This window comes from Crassostrea angulata, chromosome 7, assembly GCF_025612915.1.
Source record: "Crassostrea angulata isolate pt1a10 chromosome 7, ASM2561291v2, whole genome shotgun sequence".
Taxonomy (NCBI): domain Eukaryota; kingdom Metazoa; phylum Mollusca; class Bivalvia; order Ostreida; family Ostreidae; genus Magallana; species Magallana angulata.
The window spans coordinates 49603666-49624134 of NC_069117.1; the positions used below are offsets into that span (position 1 = coordinate 49603666).

Consider the following 20469-nt stretch of genomic DNA (forward strand, 5'->3'; position numbering starts at 1 on the left):
TTCCTTCCATTACATTCCAGTTTTTTCATTCTGGTTTTCGATCTTTCCATCTGTCGACACTGTCAAAGCTTTATTTCAAAGTCGGTAACATTTATGTGCAGTGATGGTTGCCACTCAACAGTTTTCTCTACAATTATTTTGAGAGCTGTATAGTGGTCATTCTAAGGATATTCTAGCTACTGACAGAGGGGTTATGCCTCTCCAATTATTTTACATCAGCTTGTATCTCTTTTAAGGCAGTTTGACAATATGCTCTTTATTCCATTCCGAAGGTTGGCATTTTTTATTATTCTGGTAGGTTCATTCTTTATTCACTTTAGACTTAACAAACAATCTTGTTATAATATAAAGGTTTAAATGTTGCTCACTATACCATGTATATGTATTTGGCACAATATTGGCTAATGCATTCTATTCTTTTATAGATACCTCCTTAAAAAGGATACCGGGCTTTCAACTTAAAAAATCTAAATGGTAACGCCAACGAATGATATTCTTTTTTTCTTTCGCGGCGTGTTTTATGTCAACAATTCAGTTACCAATAACAACACAAAATGTATCACAGTTATATTATTAACTGAGTTAAGCATATATGTAAATATAAATTTTGTCGTATTACTTGCATCATCAAAAATTTTCACAGTTTGTATTGCACCCCCCCCCCCCCCCCCCCGATTTAAATTCATGCTGTTTGCGCTTCTCGTTGTGCTGTATCTTCTGGCGACGTCAATGTTTTTAGAACACTAAGAGGAAAATCTGCATTTATGAACTAATTTCTGCATAACTAAAACAATATGTCCCTGCATTATTTGGTAAATAAAATATCACGACAATACTATATTTGCGGTTTCAATATTATTTTGTTTTAAGTCCAATTTATAGAAAACTTACGTTTGATAGTATATGATTCATTGTTGACAGAAATAATTAAATTCTTTCATTCGAATTATTTAAAACATTGCTAAATTATTTCTACCAAATTTAGTAATTATATGACGTTAAGTAAATAACAAACTTAAAATCTTCGTTTATTGTTATTGACCCTCATATATACAATTGTATGTCTTAAACCATTAACTACTATCGGAAGAGATCAAACGTTAAGAATCATAAGATTAACCTACTGTTCATTGAGTTAAGTTGAACATATTTTATTGACTAATGATGCCAAAAGGATTAGACACAAGTTCAAAAAACTTAAAGAGTTCTCTCCTTGTTGTATATAACATATTACAATGCCATACAATGCTAGTTAACATTTATAACAATTTATAATTATAGTACACTTAAAGGTTTTGGGTCGCCATTTTGCGTCACCTCTAGTCTGAGAATTCTGCATTACATATCATTTCTAGTAGTATATCCATATTTTACAATGCCAAATAACCTTTATTGAATGAAATTGTTTTCCAAAAATTACATTTTACAGAGTTTTGTAAGGAACTATATATTTTGTGGCGGAAGGTTTTTAAGAAGGAAATGAACAATTTTCATAACTCAGTAATTTTAGAGTACTGTTTCGTTAGCTTCCTAATTTTCAGCACAGACCAATTTTCTATATAGTTTGTGTATTACGATATTCATAATATTCTAAAAAAAAAAAACATATTTAAACAATTTGATATTTCTATCGATGTATTTTGGCATATTTAGCTTACATTTCATAGAAGTAAAGAAAAAATGAACTCCAATTTTGGCCTAAAATTAGCTTTTTTTCAGGTTATATCTGAAATGTTTGAGATGTGACCCCTACTTGTTTTTACTTTTAAATGCATGTCTATTTGTATACAAATATTATTTTATAATTATTAAAGGTATCAAAGTAATGTATTTTTATTCTTAGCCCCAATTAGCAAAAAGTATAGCCTGGTGAAAGAAAACATGTATATTGTGAATTCGCTATAGATATTATTACGAATTCGTTATACGAATATAACGAAGTTGAATCCTTGGTCCGTAGGAATTCGCTATAACCATGTTTTACACTATACATAAATGATTGTCTTAATAATGAATATTTTTTAAAAACGAAGAACAAGTGATGTGCATCTTCTAAACTTCCACATGAACACATTGGGTTGGCTATTATATTACATCGATAAAGATCATAATTAAGAACACAATTGTGCCTTAATTTCGTATGAATCATATTCAAAAATCTAATACCAAAAGAGAAATACTTAGGAGGTTTTGTATAATCGCTCTGTTGTGTTTTCTTAAAAATAGTTAATGAATCGAAGTAGCTTTCCTGCTTTTAATATTCAGACTAGTATCAGTAAAAACGACTTGCTAAGAAAAGTTTGAGGAGTTTCTACTAGTATTAAAGTAGGAAGTAACATTTCTAATTACAGGAGTTATATCTTTTAGATAAGAAGGAACAAGATTATTATGAATTTAGAACATAGCAGATAATCATTAGAGTTCTCGTCTCATTATTAATGGTTCCCATTCTGTTTCCAAATTTAGAGAATTTGCGTCTAAACCAATCAGATTTCATTATTTAACATGAAAGTATAATATATTAAATGTAAAACTAATACCTTACTTTTCTATTAAATCATTAATTAAGTTAGCTACTGAGAAATGAGAACAATGTAATATTACTATGACCTGACCAAACCAAAATATTTTTCATATAGGTAATCACAGAAAACATTTCTTTTCAATACTGAAATTAAATATCGAATTTGATTGTTTTGATATGTAAGGACATTGATAAAATGCTTTGTTTTATGTAGTTCTTTGCTTAATACACAAAAGAGAGTTTGAAATTGTTGAAAGAAAAACAGCATATATAAAAGTACAAGTGTATTTTTGGTACATTACAAATGTATCAGTTAATATTCACAATAAATATGCAAACTTCTGCTACACAAATGCGTAATATTTTTTCAAATGCATACAAGAAAATAACAAGATGTTCTTATGTGTGAATCAAAGATTGCAACAAGGAAATCTACTTATAAATTTACAAAGGTTTATATGAATCTTGCCGAAAAACAATGAAAAATAAATTGAAAATAGAAAATACAAAAAATGACATTTGTGTCCAAAAGCAAACAGTCATATTCTTGTGTTCAGGTTTTGCAAGATCATTTCAAATAAACCACATTTTTTTCTGATAAAAGTAATTTGTTTTACTGAGAAAGTCAAAGGTTAATGAAATAAATAAAAGTAAAGCTGAACGGTTACATATGTGCATCTCATAATTTGAAACTTGATGTTAGGATAATCCTCAGTTATAACTTTACAGTCATTAAAAAATCAACACACAGAAGCATGCCCACACACATACTAAAGATTCATACCAGCAAATATGCCACCAAAAAAACCCAAAAACACATACAAAAAACCTTTTACGACATGTTTTTTTAAATCATACAAAAATATTATAAAATCTACATACTCATGGCAGAATATTACAGGTACATGAACATGTTAATTACAGCCATGTTACTTTACTATTGCACAGCAATAGTGAAACTATGTGTACATGTCAAAAAGTAGCAAAAGCATTTAATCAGAAATTTCAGCAGCATCACATAGGTCAAACTTTAAATGTTTCTTATAGGAGTTGAACATTCTTAATTATTTACTGGACGGGTCTTTCTTAGTTCATCAAAGGAGGTTTCAAGCCTAAGGGTATAGTTCATTGTTGTCTGCTAAATCAATCTCATATTTTGCACAGATGACCCTTGTGCTATGAGCTCCACCTCAATCGGTAATTTTTCAATGAGGTACTCTTCCAATTGTTCATTTCTTGTGTGTTGTGTTTCTGGAAATATGGTTCTTATAAGGGACAATTCCACAGAGAAGTCTTTATATTTTGCTTTGGAACGTTCTTTAAGTGCAATCTCCATTGAAACCTCACCAAGTGATAATGAGTCAATGCTACCTCTCACAGTTGTTGTCAATGGCGGAGTTAGTATCTACAATTTATTTTTACAGACGTGTTTAATCAAAATAATTATGAGTAGTGAATGACTATTAAACATTTAAATCATAGCTAAAGCATTTTAAAATTATTTTAACAAAATTTATTCTTTTCTGACAAAGAGGGACAATAATTTCATGCAATAGGAAGTCTATAAATCTCTATAACACAAGTGTAGATGTAGTAAATTTTGAAAGTGTACACTTCCTTGAATCTCATTACTTATCAATTTAGTAGTAAAACTGACTGTATTTTAGCAATAAAACAAAACTATTTCATGTTTCCAAGAATGTTTAATACATGTACTGACAGTGACATCGAAAAACTTGATTACATGAATGGTATGATTTTAAAGTTCTCTGACTCTCAGCCTCAAAGTTTTCTTTCAGCATGAAAATGTTATTTGTCCTTCAAGCATAAAATATGAGATCCAAAAAATTTTTTGATTGTATCCATGCATTTTACAAAGTTATTGCAAATTTGCCCACGATGGAAATAATGGAATGAACATACAAGCTGAGATCAAATTTTTCAATTATGTTGTACCAGTGCACTGGTGGCTAGAACCCCTCAATTTTATGCAAATATTAATTCCTCATGTTTAATAAGGATCGACTCTACAGTATCAGACATGGGTGAGGATCAGATATCATTAAAATGTATATTAGTAGTTTTCTGTAACTATAGTTTCAATATAAATATTTATAATCCATAAAAAGGGTTGAATAGTGTGTACCTGAATCTTGGAATAAAGTGTTGTGTTCAAGGTTTTCTGTAACTGCCACTCCTTTAATATACAGTGTGATATGGACAGGTATTGCCCAATTTTCAGGTCTTCCTCAGCCATCTCATGCCACAGGGTGACATCTATCTTTTTCCCGTTCTCCTCTATACTTATTGTTCTGATCAGCGTATCTGTTCCATTGACTTTTACTGTTTTAGTAGATTCAATCTATCAAAATAAAAATTTATGTTATATTTTCAAAAATTAAGACACAAAAAGACAATTTGAATGTTTATAAAAAGCATAAGTGACTATATGAATCCATTGTTGCAATGCATAACTATTCTGTGAACAGGGAAATATTTGCCCTCATTTTATTTTCACTCCTTTCTCTTTTTGAGTCTTGTTGTCAAAGGGTGAAATTAAGAAGGCAACTCACTATTTTTGAGATAGCTGTGCTAATTAAAAAGAATTCAGGGCAAATTCAAGATAGGTTGGAACTGTTTGCAAGTGTAGAAGGGCGAAACATACATAGGGTAAAAATAACCCTGTATACCATATGTTATGTAATATTGTGCAAATTTTATAGACATAATAAAAATAATGAGAATGATATATTTACAAAATTTGTTTTCCACAAAAAATACACAATTTTATTTATGTTTAAAAAATAAGTGGAACTATTGTATTTGAGCTAGGATAAATTAATTGTCAGCTGAAGTTACTTCGTCATTTTTACAATACCTTTGAGAGCTGTCCCTGTACAGTTGATATTGTTCCCAATGGTGACGCCAAAAGCTCCTCTACCTTTTTGATTGGGGATGTAGGGAAAATAAGGTGTTCTGCTTTTTCAATCATGGCAACTGGAATGTCCATATTTGTCGTCACCATGACTTTTGTTTTATATGACATGACAACTTTTCCGTTCTTAATGATGAACTCTCTAATATGCAAAGTTTTCCCTTCTTTAATCTTCCTCTCTTTACTTTTGTCTGTGCATGTAGCTAGGATTGCCCCAGATTTATCAGCCAAGCTAAAGTTGATCAACTCTGCATCATCACCACCATCAGCCACATGTCCAATCTTAATGACCTTGGCCATTAGGCTTCCTGAGTATGGAGTTGGCCTTCTTCTTGATTTCTCCTCTAATTCAGCAATGGTCTTCTGAGCCACCCTAAAATGAAAGTATCACAAAACTTTTTAATACCCTTGTATATCAATACTACTATATTAAAATAATAGACTCAAATTTTTAGGCATGAATACCGATAAATCGGAAGAGTACTGTTTTTATATATTTTAAACATCATTAAATTTTGTACTTGAAGACTACCTATTTGTTTTTATTCTTTTCTCAATCAAGCATCATTAATTAATAATCAACGAATATTCCTAAAAAAATTCCGGTAATCATTTGAATTTTTTGGATTTTACAATCTTGCGCATGCGCATTACATTCACGCTTAATCACGGGAGGCTCTTTATTTTATGTTTCCACAATATCACATTTGCATGGATAAACAATAAAACAAATGTTTTATTAATTTTCATTGGAAATTTTACAGTTCATCAAAGAAAATACGGGAGATTTTCGAATGTCAACATGGTGTGTAAAAAACGTTGTTGAAATATGTTGAATTCTGTAATTATTGAATTAAACTTTTCGAAGAGAGGTATTTACAGCTTCAAAATGATTTGTTATAACAATTTGACTGTTGTTTTCAATGCAACTTTATCATTTTTCTCCAAAATCATTTTGGAGCGATTCTATAATTTTCTGCTACATTACTGGTATATGGGAGGCATTTTAACTGTGGTGAAGGCCTTTCCCAGGACACAGTAAGGTTATTCCAACTCAGCAGAGTTTAGTGAAATTAATAGCATTATTGTAGGCTTGAAGTTTCATTATGCAAATGTCTACAATATACGGTGTTTCAATGTATCAATTTTGTAAATGCCCGATATTATATGCAATGTCAACCCGTGCACGCACGGGTCAAAGTCTAGTTAATTGATAAACTATATAAATTATAAGTGCATGAGTAAACTAAATGCATGACTAAATCATATTATGCTCTAAACTCATTTGTCACCTAAATTGTGTAAAGAAATTTTAAAGCAATACTCTCTCTAAAACAATTCAATTTTACAGATTCACAATGCATGCAATTCCATAGAAGAGGATTTTTACATGTGGGGGAAATTTACACTAGTTACTCAGTAAGCTTTAAACCACATAAAATACCCCCACGCATATGGAAATAATCAAAATTTTATCCAAGTAAATCATGCATCTGGATGATACACATGCTATTGTTTGACTACAAAAAATGCATACTCAACAGTCAACACCAGCGTAAATAATCACTATTACAGTTAATAAACATTGGTAATCACAGACTACAGAGCTCACCGAGACAGGGCATCACCTTTATGAGACCACCTTGATCATATATTATGAAAATCACAGTTAATAATCTTGGATATTCATGGATACTGTAGTGTGGTTTGACACAATATCATATATTAAATGTTAAAAATTGTTTGATAATCAAACTTTAAATTCATACGGTACATGTATGTAAAAAAACAATTTTAATCAATATATAGTAATATAAAATATGAAATTGTATCATAAGATACTATTACAATATTGTGTCATGTGATATATCATATCATACAATATAATACTGTAATATATAACAAAATAATGATATTGATACATATGACATTGCATCAAGATATGATTTCAGATATATGATATAAACAACATTACACTGTTGTTTTGATCTCAGCCCTGGTATCAGCCCTTCAGGCTTGGGCCGATACCAACCGCTCGGGCTGATACCAGGGCCGAGATCAAAACAACAGTGTGATATTCTATATGTATCATAAAATAACATATGGAAATGTATCATATTTTGTTTTCCCTTGGACTGAAATGTCACACTTTCATTGGTTTAAACATAGCATGTGATTGCCTCATATTTCTCTATATTTGTTCTTTGAGAAATAATATTAGGCAATATGGCTGTCATTGGCCGACGCTTCGCTTACTCATTTCGACATTTCATAGTATCTAATACATAAACCGCATGCCGTACGTTCTTAAAGTATTTGGAATAGTTGCCCTTTGAAATTCTTTAAAATTAGAGTAGTTGCCCTTAGAATATTGACGTCACATTGTTTTGTCTGGAGCAGAACAAAATGGTAGCGTCGAAATTTGCTCAAATCTCTGCAGAGAAAAGAGAGAAAACATTTAAAATTGAATAGCAACAAAACATTGTAAGTAAACATGGGTGAAGCAAAGATTTTCAAAGAGTATTTGAAAGGTGAGATTGAAAATTTTGAAAAGTTTAAATGTGTTAAAGTGGACGAGATGTTAGGCATCTTGTACATGGCGTTGCATAGATCATCGCTATTTGTGAATAAATATGTCGCTTGATAGTCCTTGGGAAAAAAATCACTTATTAATAGGTTAGTTACTGACTCACTACGGAAATATATTGGAAATATATTCGCCATCTATGAGATTGATCAACCCAATATATTTCAGTAGTGAGTCAGTAACTAACCTAATAAGTAATAATATATTATTGTATTTCATCACATAATACAATACAATAATATAACAATACATGGTATCATATGATACAATATCATATTACATTAACATTACAATATTGTTACATATAACATTATATTGTATGATATTATACCATGAAATAAATCATGATATTACATCAAATGATATTGTTTTGTATGATATATATCATACATAATTGTATATTTAATACAATATCATATGATACAAAATCATGTGATTAAATTATTTATCATATAATACTATATAATATTAAACAATACAATATCATACAATTCAATACTATAATTTTAGCATTATCATATGATACAATTTTATGTGATAAAATAATACATTTTATAATACAATATCATTTTATACCATATTGAATCATATGGCACAATATGATATATATTTTAATACTGTATCATTTGATACAATATTATATTACAATTACATGTGATACAATACAATATTATATAATACAAAACTGTACCATTATATATAATATCATATAATAATATAATGATATTATGATACAATACATATTATGATACAATATCATAATATACAAATAGTTTATTAAAATATCACATTGTATCATATTTTAAATATATGATTAAATATTGTATCATATAGTACAATAGTATATCATATCATACAATACTGTATTATATAAAAACATGTTATATCATTTTACAACAAACACATCTATAAAGCAAGTTTGAGTAAGGTAGCAGCTTTTTTAGCATCCTTGATAATGGAGATCAGGCTCTGTATCTGAAACTACCTCTGTGATTCGTTTATATTATTTGAGAATAAAAACAGAAATTTAAAAAGTTCATCAGGATAGGAACTTGGTTGGTCACGTGATCAAATCCTGTTAAGACAAAGGGCTTCTCAGAAGATTTGATCACGAACCAACCATATTCATATCCCGGTGAACTTTTTAACACTGCTATTTATTACATATATTTAAGCTTGAGAATTATAGTTGACATCATTTTTTTGCTTCTTACAAGTAAGCTACACCTAGTTTGTGATTTGAAAAATAACATTCTAATGCAACACAGGAAATTTCATTGGAAATCACATTTGTGTCCAAATGGTTTTAACAACTTCCAAATTCTGTAATTGGATATGTAACCAACTATTTCAATTTGTTTTCTTTTTTCAACCAATTTGTTGGCCTTGAAATTTATGGCCTTGTTTTAAATACAACAATCAAATACATGAAGCAGCTAAAACATCCAAAAGTGAAACTGAAATACAGTAAAACTCGGTTATAGCGAAGTCCTAGGGACCAATGGAATTACTTCGTTATATCCGTAATTCGTTATATCCATATAAAGAATCCATAATAATATTTATAGCGAATTTACTATATACATGTTTTCTTTCACCAGACTATAATTTTTGCTAATTTAGGCTTAAAATAGAAATTCATTACTTTGATAACTTTACTAATCGGATTGTAAATTGAAAAAAGCATATGAAAATATATTCATTCAAACTATTTTGTAATCTAGAAGTGCAAACTTTTTTAAACTGTAAAAAAATTCGTTATAAAGGTGTTAAATTTCGTTATTATTCACCTCTATGGGACTCAAAATCAGTTCGCTATATTCGTAAATTCATTATATCCGAATTCATTACGAACATAAAATTTTGTAAAGATTTGTTAAGAATTTTACCGGTGACTCTAAAAAACTTCGCTATATCCGATAATTCGCTATATCCGTGTTCGTACTAAAAGAGTTTTACTGTAACATGAACATACCTTTTAACAACAAGGTTATCTCTTAGGTCCTGCGTCACACTTTGATGCCATTCCTTAGAACCACTGTTTGTGTTGGCTGCTATCTGCTGAGACTTCTGCTGATCCATACCAGGTGGATTTGTGAACCCTGCCAATAAGTTATTCTGGGGATTGCCTATGCCACTAGCACTTATTCCAGATGCTGAAAAATCAGTTTCATTACCAGTAACAATAATCCTTTAATCTTAATTATAAAAATCTTCTTTTTGAACTAGGAATATGTAAACATGAAAATCCTAGCATCATGCACAGTACGAATGTGTCATGAACATTCAATTGACAATAGTTCCTTGTAACATTCTATTTGGGAGCATTTGATATTTCTTTTTCAAACTTTGAACCCCTTTCTGAGGCCCCAGTATTGGTCAAGACATTTTTAAAAGTTGTTTTTGATTTTTATTTACTTACTTCTATTAAAATTTAAATGATCTAAAGTTGAATTTGTGTATATCATCATTAGTGTTATGCTGTTGTCAAGTAAGGGAAGTCTCCATCACTTCAAAAACTTCTCCCTTTTTTCTGTACGGGAGAATTGAAGTCTCCCACACATTTTGCTCTAGTTGGTCGGTCCCTAGTGTAAGGTTATAAAACGTCACATGAGTTCATACCTTTTTTACAGTTTCGAGGTTTTTCCCGCTTTGAATAAAAGCTGGCTTTTTGTTTCTGCAATTTATATTTGCCTTTCCATAAGGATGCTTTGTGCCAAATTTGGTGGAAATTGGCCAAGTTGTTTTAGATAAGTTCAAAATGTATAAAGTTTTCAGACATACAAACGACAGACAATTGTGATCTGAAAAGCTCACTTGAGCTTTTAGCTCAGGTGAGCTAAAAAGGATTTAGCCCTTTATTTTAACAATTTAAAATTCCCTTCTCATAAGGATGCTTTGTATTAAGTTTGGTTAAATTTGGCCTCGTGGTTTTAGAGAAGAAGTGAAAAATGTGAAAAGTTTACAGATGGAGAGACGGAGGAGGACAGACGAACAACCTTTGGTTCAGGTGAGCTAAAAGGGAGTATCTATGGGCCTTTTTATCTCCACACTATGATATTTCTTTGCTGCCTCAATTAACTGAATTTAGCCCACCTTTATGATGATGTTATATTACATTTTATCTAAAGGTCTACCAGGAATTCAAGAACAAACATTTATTTTTAAAATAAAAATAATGTAAATGTAAGTAAATGTTGTATATGTTTGTCCTTATATATGATATATGTTAAATTGTCCGTATATATGATATATGATATGTGATATTTTCATCTCTGAAAAGTGTAAAGAAACTTTTCACTGAGGTAAATAATTTTAGATAATGGAGAACACTGATAATGTATTATATATGTCTATACATTCTTTTTATATTAAGGTATATTAATATGTACTTCTATAAGTTCCACATTGTTTGGGGATAAGTTCACAAAATAAACAAAGAACAGGTTGACTTGACCATAAAACACTATTGCAAATAAATATATGAGTGGTATTTAACATTAAATTGATTATAAAATTTTGTTATTTGCATTGCAATTTTACCTTTGCAGGATTTTCCAGCATTGCAAGTTGTCATGCGATACCGTATAAGGGGTAATTTTTACTGCTGTGATTTTTTACGAATTTGTCTTAAAATAAGGCGATTTGAATTTTTACGCGTAATTTTTTTTTCAAATTGGACATGTCTGTAAAAATTAAAATCATCTGTGGTAAAAGGGGCAAAATTTCACCGTGACTTTGTTACAATTAACACACATAAAAACCAAAATTTCATTTTTTTGTTAACGAGTCCTTAATTATTTTTGTGTTTATTCATTTACCTTTATTTCAAATGTGATTTACACTTTACTTCTTCCTATTAATCTGTGTATCATCATTGATGTACACCATGTGCTCGTCTTAGTTTGATTTACCGGGAAAAAAAGAAAGACAAATCCATTTCCAAATGTTTTTCTTTCTCTCTTTCTTTCTCTCTCAACCAATAGAGACATCTCCATCTCAAAAATCAAAGTTGAACATACTTGGTCTTAAAATTACTAACAGTGCATTCAGATATTCCAAGAAAATCAGAAGAAAATTTCTTAAGCGCTTTTAGGGTCCCGTTTTCACTTGCTTATCTGCCAATAGCGGCACGATCGGAATCGGTGTATTTCGTATATTTTCCCCTTTTCGGTGTTCTTGGTGGAGAATTAGTTGTGGCAACCGATTTATGTAAAGCAGTTATAACTTCTTTTGGAATCATTTCACTATTTGGATTTGGCATTTTAGATACTGGTTTAAAATAGCTTCGTTATTGATTGAGTGATTGAAATCTAGCTACTAACGTGGCATTATACGTAGTTTTAATACTCAAGACTGAATAGAAAGATCTGAACTGTTATCACCACATGACAAAAACGCTCAAAAATACCTACATGTGCAGCCATCAGGGACTGAGCTGAAAGTCATGAACATTACTCTCATACGTACGATGTAGAAAATTTACGTGCAGTGTTTTTTTACTTCTGTGAAAATTTACGCGTTTAATTTTTACGGATTTATAAAACTCGTAAAAATTAGTAAAAATTAGCAGCATGTAAAAAATACCCGTTATACGGTATATGTATAAACCAGGTATCTCATAGTTTTATCTAACATGTAATACATCAATACTTACACGGTCTCTGTCTTGCTTCTGGAATATTTGTAGCTCCCCCAGTGCCATGCTGTATACGGTACAACCGTTTCTCTTCCAGTTCTTTCTGGATTTTATAAATCTTTTCAGCCACCAAATGGCAATACTCCTCCTATAAAAGAATTTTTAAGGTAAAGAAGAAGTTTTTCCGAAATGAAAAACATGAAGTTGACACCTCCTGGATTTTTGTGAAAGTCTTACCTGGCTATTTGCAGTATCATACATATCTCCTTCCACTTTTCTAGCATAGGCCACTAAGTTGTTCATTCTCTTATCTGTAAGTGCAGCAGGGTCCGGATTAGGAAATATTGCTTGAACTCTGAAAACATACACAAAGTAGGTATTATTTTTGCAATGATTTAAATATGACAATCGTGAACATATGAAACTAATACAACCAAAACTGAACTACTTCAAGAAATATGAACATACAATTTATGGACATGGTGATTTCTTAGGTCCTGCGTCACACTTTGATGCCATTCCTTAGAACCACTGTTTGTGTTAGCTGCTATCTGCTGAGACTTCTGCCGATCCATACCAGGTGGATTTGTGAACCCTGCCAATAAGTTATTCTGGGGATTGCCTATATGCCACTAGCACTTTTCCAGATGCTGAAAAATTGGCTTCATTACCAGTAACAATAATCCTTTAATCTTAATTATTAAAATCTTCTTTTTGAACTAGGAATATGTAAACATGAAAATCCTAGCATCATGCACAGTGGACACTTCAAAAAGTTTATACTCTCTATCACTACTAAGTTAAGATAAATACTAGCACAATTATTCCCCACCATTTTGCATTTTTAAACAAACAAGTGTCAGAAATCAAATGCCACAGTTTCATTGAATAAAACCTGTTGAAACCATACTCTGTCCCAAGATATCCTAGATTCACATTTCGCTTAAGGTGGATTAACACACCTGGAAAAAGTTACTCAAATTAACAGAAAATGATTTGATTATGAAAGATATACTGACAAGAGGCCCATGGGCCACATCGCTCACCTGAGGAACAATAGGTATGATAAAGTCAGCTTAATGGAGTCATAATACAAACAATCTGGACAATGTACAATAATACATGTAGATCCTGTATAAATAAAATCCATTATGCCGCACACTGCGCTAGAGAGGCCAGAACACCAGCAGGGATGACCACACACTAGTGCTATGCCGCTACCACCACCATTACAAGCAGGGATGACCACACACTTGTATTAATGCGATACAGGGCAGGGATGACCGCATACTCTGTATCGTAGGTTAGAAAACACGAAATTAGATAGAGCAGGGATGTCCACACACTCAATCTATCCCAACCTGTTCAAGTTTAACCCCAAACAGTCGCTCAATGTAACTCAGTAGACACTGTCCCTATACATGTGCCGGCCTAAAATAATTCATAGTATCTAAAATTGGAAATCAAAAATAAACAAAATAATCCGTCCTAAACCAAAACTACTTATGCAAAACAACTTATATACATTGAATATTAATTATTGTATAAAAATAATCATCACAATAATTGGATAACAGTGGATGCATTAATTAAAATAATCAAGAATCAATAAATCAAGGGCAATAACTCAATACAGTAATACAAAAAGATTCTAATGAAAAAATAGCTGCCTGCTTCAATTGTATAGTCATATCACATGTTGAGTATTGAAGTTCTCAAAAAGATCCTTTACAATTGTTTATATATGGGATATTTAGCTACATCAAACTCTGAACCTTCTTGTGGGACCAAAGAATTGTCCTGGAGCCAAAGTCTTAACAATTACAAAGAATCATCTTGCTGATTAGTTTCTGAGAAGAAGATTCTTAAAGATTCACTCTGTATATTCCTATGTAAAACTTTAACACAACACCCCCCAATGTGGCCTCACCCTACCCACAGGGATCATGATTTTCACAACTTTCAATCTACACTACCTGAGAATACTTCCACACAAGTTTCAGATTTCCTGGCTGATTAGTTTCTGAGGAGAAGATTTTAAGATATATTTACTCTATATATTCCTATGTAAAACTTTGACCCCCCATTGTGCCCCACCCTACCCCAGGGATCATGATTTTCACAACTTTCAATCTACACTACCTGATAATACTTCCACACAAGTTTCAGCTTTCCTGGCTGATTAGTTTCTGAGAAGAAGATTTTTAAAGATTTACTATATATATTCCTATGTAAAACTTTACCCCCCCCCCGCCCAATGTGGCCTCACCCTACCCCCAGGGATCATGATTTTCACAAATTAGAATCTACACTACCTGAGGATGCCTCCACACAAATTTCAGCTATCCTGGCTGATTAGTTTCTGAGAAGAAGATTTTTAAAGATTTACTCTATATATTCCTATGTTAAACTTCGACCCTCCATTGTGGCCCCACCCTACCCCCGGGGGTCATGATTTTCACAACTTTGAATCTACACTACCTGAGGATGTTTCCACACAAGTTTCAGCTTTCCTGGCTGATTAGTTTCTGAGAAGAAGATTTTTAAAGATTTACTCTATATATTCCTATGTTAAACTTCAACCCCCCATTGTGGCCCCACCCTACACCCAGGGGTCATGATTTTCACAACTTTGAATCTACTTTACCTGAGGATGCTTCCACACAAGTTTCAGCTTTCCTGGCTGAATATTTCTGAGAAGAAGATTTTTAAAGATTTACTCTATATATTCCTATGTTAAACTTCGACCCCCCATTGTGGCCCCAACCTACCCCGGGGGTCATGATTTTCACAACTTTGAATCTACATTACCCGAGGATGCTTCCACACAAGCTTCATCTTTCCTGGCTGATTAGTTTCTGAGAAGAAGATTTTTAAAGATTTACTCTATATATTCCTATGTTAAACTTCGACCCCCATTGTGGCCCCACCCTACCACCGGGGGTCATGATTTTCACAAATTGGAATCTACACTACCTGAGGATGCCTCCACACAAATTTCAGCTTTCCTGGCTGATTGGTTTCTGAGAAGAAGATTTTTAAAGATTTACTCTATATATTCCTATGTTAAACTTCGACCCTCCATTGTGGCCCCACCCTTCCACCGGGGGTCATGATTTTCACAAATTGAAATTTACACTACCTGAGGATGCCTCCACACAAGTTTCAGCTTTCCTGGCTGTTTGGTTTCTGAGAAGAAGATTTTTAAAGATTTACTCTATATATTCCCTTGTTAAACTTCGACCCTCCATTGTGGCCCCACCTTACCCCCGGGGGTCATGATTTTCACAAATTTGAATCTACATTACCTGAGGATGCTTTCACATAAGTTTCATCTTTCCTGGTCTTATGGTTCATGAGAAGAAGATTTTTGAAAATTTCTCGAAAATTTTCATAAATTCCTAATTATCTCCCTTTGCAAAAGGGCGTGATCCTTAATTTTCACAACTTTGAATCCCCTTAGGCTAAGGATGCTTTGTGCCAAGTTTGGTTAAAATTGGCCCAGTGGTTCTTGAGAAGATGTTGAAAATGTGAAAAGTTTACAGACAGACGGACAGACGGACAGACGGACGGACGGACAGACAGACAGACAGACGGACGACAGACAAAATGTGATCAGAATAGCTCACTTGAGCTTTCAGCTCGGTGAGCTAATAAATAAACTGTACATATGTCAAATCAGCAAAAAAATTGCTGTTTTGGGATAAAAATGAATATCTAAAAAATTCAATTCAGTAAGTAACAACAAAAGCCCCTGCGGGATTTGAACACGGGATGTACGGATCACAAGCCCAATTATTTTTCAACTGGACTATGAAGTAAGTTAAATGTTGACGTCGGTAAAATCCTTTTCCAAAACGAAATGTCGTTTCGATAAGAGGTCGTCCATTTTGTGATGATGTGTTATTCCACCTTAATTGCTTGATATTTATAAATATACCTCAGGGTTCAAACGATGTTCAATCAAAAGTATGGAAAAATTTCCAAGATTTCTCAGTCGAAACGCCCATGTTAGCTTACCAGGTTTCATTCATAACAATGCAAAAAATGTGATGTCTACTGGGATTTTGTATTACAACAAGCCCGGATGATAAATTGAAAATTGAAAAATTGCGTGATGTATTCTGAGTGTGTTCCGAATGGAGAAAAGATGTAAACATTCCCCGTTATAAATCTCCGTAAGGAATCTGTTTTCGTTCCTGTGAATTTTTCTGCATGAAAGATGATAATGTGTCAATGAAATTATCTTGGAAATTATCCTTTTCAACTATTTCAACTGCACTTCTTTCACATATATGTGTATTTTTATAAAAAATCGTCCAAATGTGATGCATATATATCTTGGGACAGACTATAATTGTTCATGCATTTTCTTACCACTTGGATTTGCTGGATTCTGCCCAGTCCTGTCTGTCTTTTGGGCATGCTTTAATGGCAGACACACAGGACAGTCATTTCTGGTGCAGTTCTTCCAATGTGTTATTATCTGTTTAAATGATGCACATTGAGCAACTACAAGAAAAAATGCAAGTTCAATAATCATAAATCTTGTCCATTCAATTAATTAATACGTCATTACATTGAACTATCTAAATACCCTGTTATAAAAAATATTTTTTGAAATGCATAGTTGCAAATATAGCCTGATTTTGCAAATTCAATGTAATATAAAAATTAAAAGGTTTGATTGCCCTTTTTAATGGGTACAAGGCTACATTAAATTTTAATTGTGACAAAAAAAAATATAAAGCATCACAGTAATATTTCTCTTTTTTGGTAAATTCGGCATTACCCTGTTATTAGCACTGCGATGCTAATTTATTTTGATGTTGTTTACATTATCAACGTCAAGTATAATACTTATTTTAGTATGATTGTATAACTATTATAAGTTCAAATATTTAGAAAATACATTTACTTGATTTACCTCTAAATTCTCAACAAACGTTAATCACATTTACCTAAATGTACAAAGATTGGAAAGTTCATAATTGTTATTGCATTGATTTATTATGGAATAAAGGTTAAATTTATAAAGAAATCTGTTACAATTTTTAATATTTATTCCATAAGAGAATACGGCTTTAAAAGTGATATTATAACATCTAAAATTTATTTACGGAATAATGATGAAGTATGAAGAAATCTGTTACAATCAATACCATTTATTCCGTTAAAGATGACAAACAAGTCATATTTTCATAAGTCAATCATATTATTACGGAATAAACTTAAAGGTAAAATGTGAAGGAATCTGAACATTATCATAATGGTCTATACCATATATTCCGTAAGAAAATGTGACAAAAAGGGATATATTTATAATCTATTTTATTATGGAATAAAGGTCAAATATATGGGAATCTGTTACAATACATGTATATATCCTTTTCCCGTTAAATAATATCTCACAGAAGTGATGTTTTATGGACTGGTAATGCTGATGTTCTAGCAATGGATGCACAATGAAAATAACTGACATCGTTGACGTTTATTCCATAATACAATAAGATAGTAAACCTGTTGGAGGTTTCAATGCTTGGACTTTCAATGCATTGTCATTCCACTCCTTTCATGTTTAAATCCCTTGTCTCGCTGTCTATATATTCTCCTGTTATGAGCACCATAATTCTAATAATTTTCAGCCAATTGTCCGTTTTATTGAAGTCTTAATTTATAGACACGACCCCCAAAACAACAACCAAGCCTCGTTTTTTATCAAATAGCACCCCCTCTTACCCTAGAATACTTCCCTTTGTTAAGTTGATAGAATGATTTCCAAACATACTCCTGTTATTAGCCCCACGATGCTAATAATTTCCAGCTGTATTTTGGATGCATTGAACACTGAATTGTGACCACCCAAAAAAACCAAGCCCCAGTTTTTATGTGATGGACCCCCCAAAGAAACCCTCTTTCCCAGTAATACTTCCCTTTGTGGAGATTTGATACTGTTTTTTTTAATTAACATCGTCCCTCTATATATACTCCTGTTATTAGCAGACTGCGATGCTAATAATTTCCAGTCGTATTTTGGAGGCATTGAACACTCTGTAATTGTGACACTTCCCAAAACACCAAGCCCCAGGTTTTTTTCTGATGGACCCTCCAAAGAAACCCTCTTTCCCGGAAATACTATCATACTTGCCAACCTCCAACATGTGAAAATCTGGTCATGACCAGATTTGGAAAGTAAAAAATCTGGTCATAGCGCGTAACGACATTCACAACATACCGGTATTTACCATGCATTTCATAGGTATATACAATAGAAATATGGGTTAAAACTTATGTGTAATACTTTATTGCAAAGAAGCATTTAAACTAACAGTTGCTGATTTTGAATTTTGTAAAGTGATCTGACACAGAAAATGATATGTTGTGTTCAGCTAAAAAAAAATGCAAAAAGAGTTTCTGCTACACTAACCTTGCTTTTGAACTCTGTAAATGATGGCATGAAAGTTGTAAGTGACTTGGAAGACTTTTGTGTATTAAAAAGCATTTTACACATGACTTAGCGTTTTTGAATGTTTAGTCAGATCATTTTGGGCACAAAATCCAATATTCAAATGTGCGTTACATAGAACACAAAAGCCTCGTTTTGTACTCGATTATTTTGTTTTACCTATGGGAATTCATTTTCCCAGATATGTTGATAGGTACAAAAATATCGTGTTTTTTTTTTTGTTGGTTTTGATTCCGCTGGCCCCGATGAAGACCTTTCCTTATTGGAAGCCATCACACTTAATGATTTAAACCTTCGCTTAGTCAAAACAACTCACGATAATAATCACACTACCGGCATTGTTTACGCGTTACGTAAATCCAAGCTAAGGTAGCTAAACACAGTTTCGTATAAAATCCAGGGGGTTTTTCTCAGGGGAAAAGCATGATGGGTAGGGATTTTAGTATTATACTATCCTTCGCGGAGATTTAATAATGATTTCTGAACATCCTCTCTCTCTCTCTCTCTCTATACTCCTGTTATTAGCACCGCGATGTCAATAACATGAGTATATACAAATATATATCATGTATATATAGACAGATGAAATTTTTTTCGCTAAATATGCATATGTGTATTTCCGTTGAAGTGATGAAATCTGATATAATGTTTTGTAATATTTTACACTGAGTTACATCATCCTGATGTTTTAAAAAGTTATAAAGAGTGATTATTAACAATTTCAGCGCTTCTGATGTTACGTTAAATAACGTCAAAAATTATCAGCACCGCGATGCTAATAACAGGATAATGTGCTAAACATGTCTATGTATTATATAAAAAAACCCAAAACAGAAACAAACCAAATACCGGTATCTCACACAGATTAATCTCCAATATTTCTTGAAAAATTCGATCACTAACCTTCATCATTGCTTTTTATACAGTAGCTGTAGTTGACCATGGTGAAATTTTACCCTTAGTTTATCGGTATCGCAGACCCTACACAATCTTTTGATAAAATTGAGTTAGATTTAAAATATCTGGATTTTTCACGACAACTGACCAGTTTCCGATCTATACATAGTAACTGGGTGGTGTAAATTTAGTCCTCCACGTATGTCCCGGACATAATAGGCTATAAAATAAAATATACGCGATTAAGAAGGGGGCGGAGGAAGCGAAACCAAGTGAATATGTTAAGGTTCAAAGAAGCCGAACCTTCTCTCGACTTTCACAAAATCCCACATGTTACCTTAGACAGTCAGGGAAAATCCTAAAGCAAGTGCTTTGTTAAGCCAAAAACCCAATAGTAATTATTTGTATACAATTTAAAAGA

General features: G+C 32.2%; 1 protein-coding gene across 2 annotated transcripts; it reads right to left on the minus strand.

Annotated features, from left to right (window-relative positions):
- Window positions 1-2795: 2795 nt before the first annotated feature.
- LOC128156167 (uncharacterized) lies at window positions 2796-17635 on the minus strand. 2 transcript variants are annotated; one of them, XM_052818199.1, is made up of 9 exons: window positions 17613-17635; window positions 17063-17197; window positions 13154-13335; window positions 12923-13040; window positions 12704-12833; window positions 10022-10202; window positions 5403-5832; window positions 4671-4886; window positions 2796-3929 (listed from the first exon to the last, which is right to left on the minus strand). In XM_052818199.1, the coding sequence occupies exons 3-9, from the start codon at window positions 13258-13260 to the stop codon at window positions 3663-3665; spliced, it is 1449 nt and encodes a 482-aa protein (XP_052674159.1). In that variant the 5' UTR covers window positions 13261-13335; window positions 17063-17197; window positions 17613-17635; the 3' UTR covers window positions 2796-3662. The 2 variants fall into 2 exon arrangements, with proteins under 2 accessions (XP_052674159.1, XP_052674160.1); XM_052818200.1 differs by lacking the exon at window positions 17613-17635 and having other exon boundaries at window positions 10022-10148.
- Between the last annotated feature and the right edge of the window lie 2834 nt (window positions 17636-20469).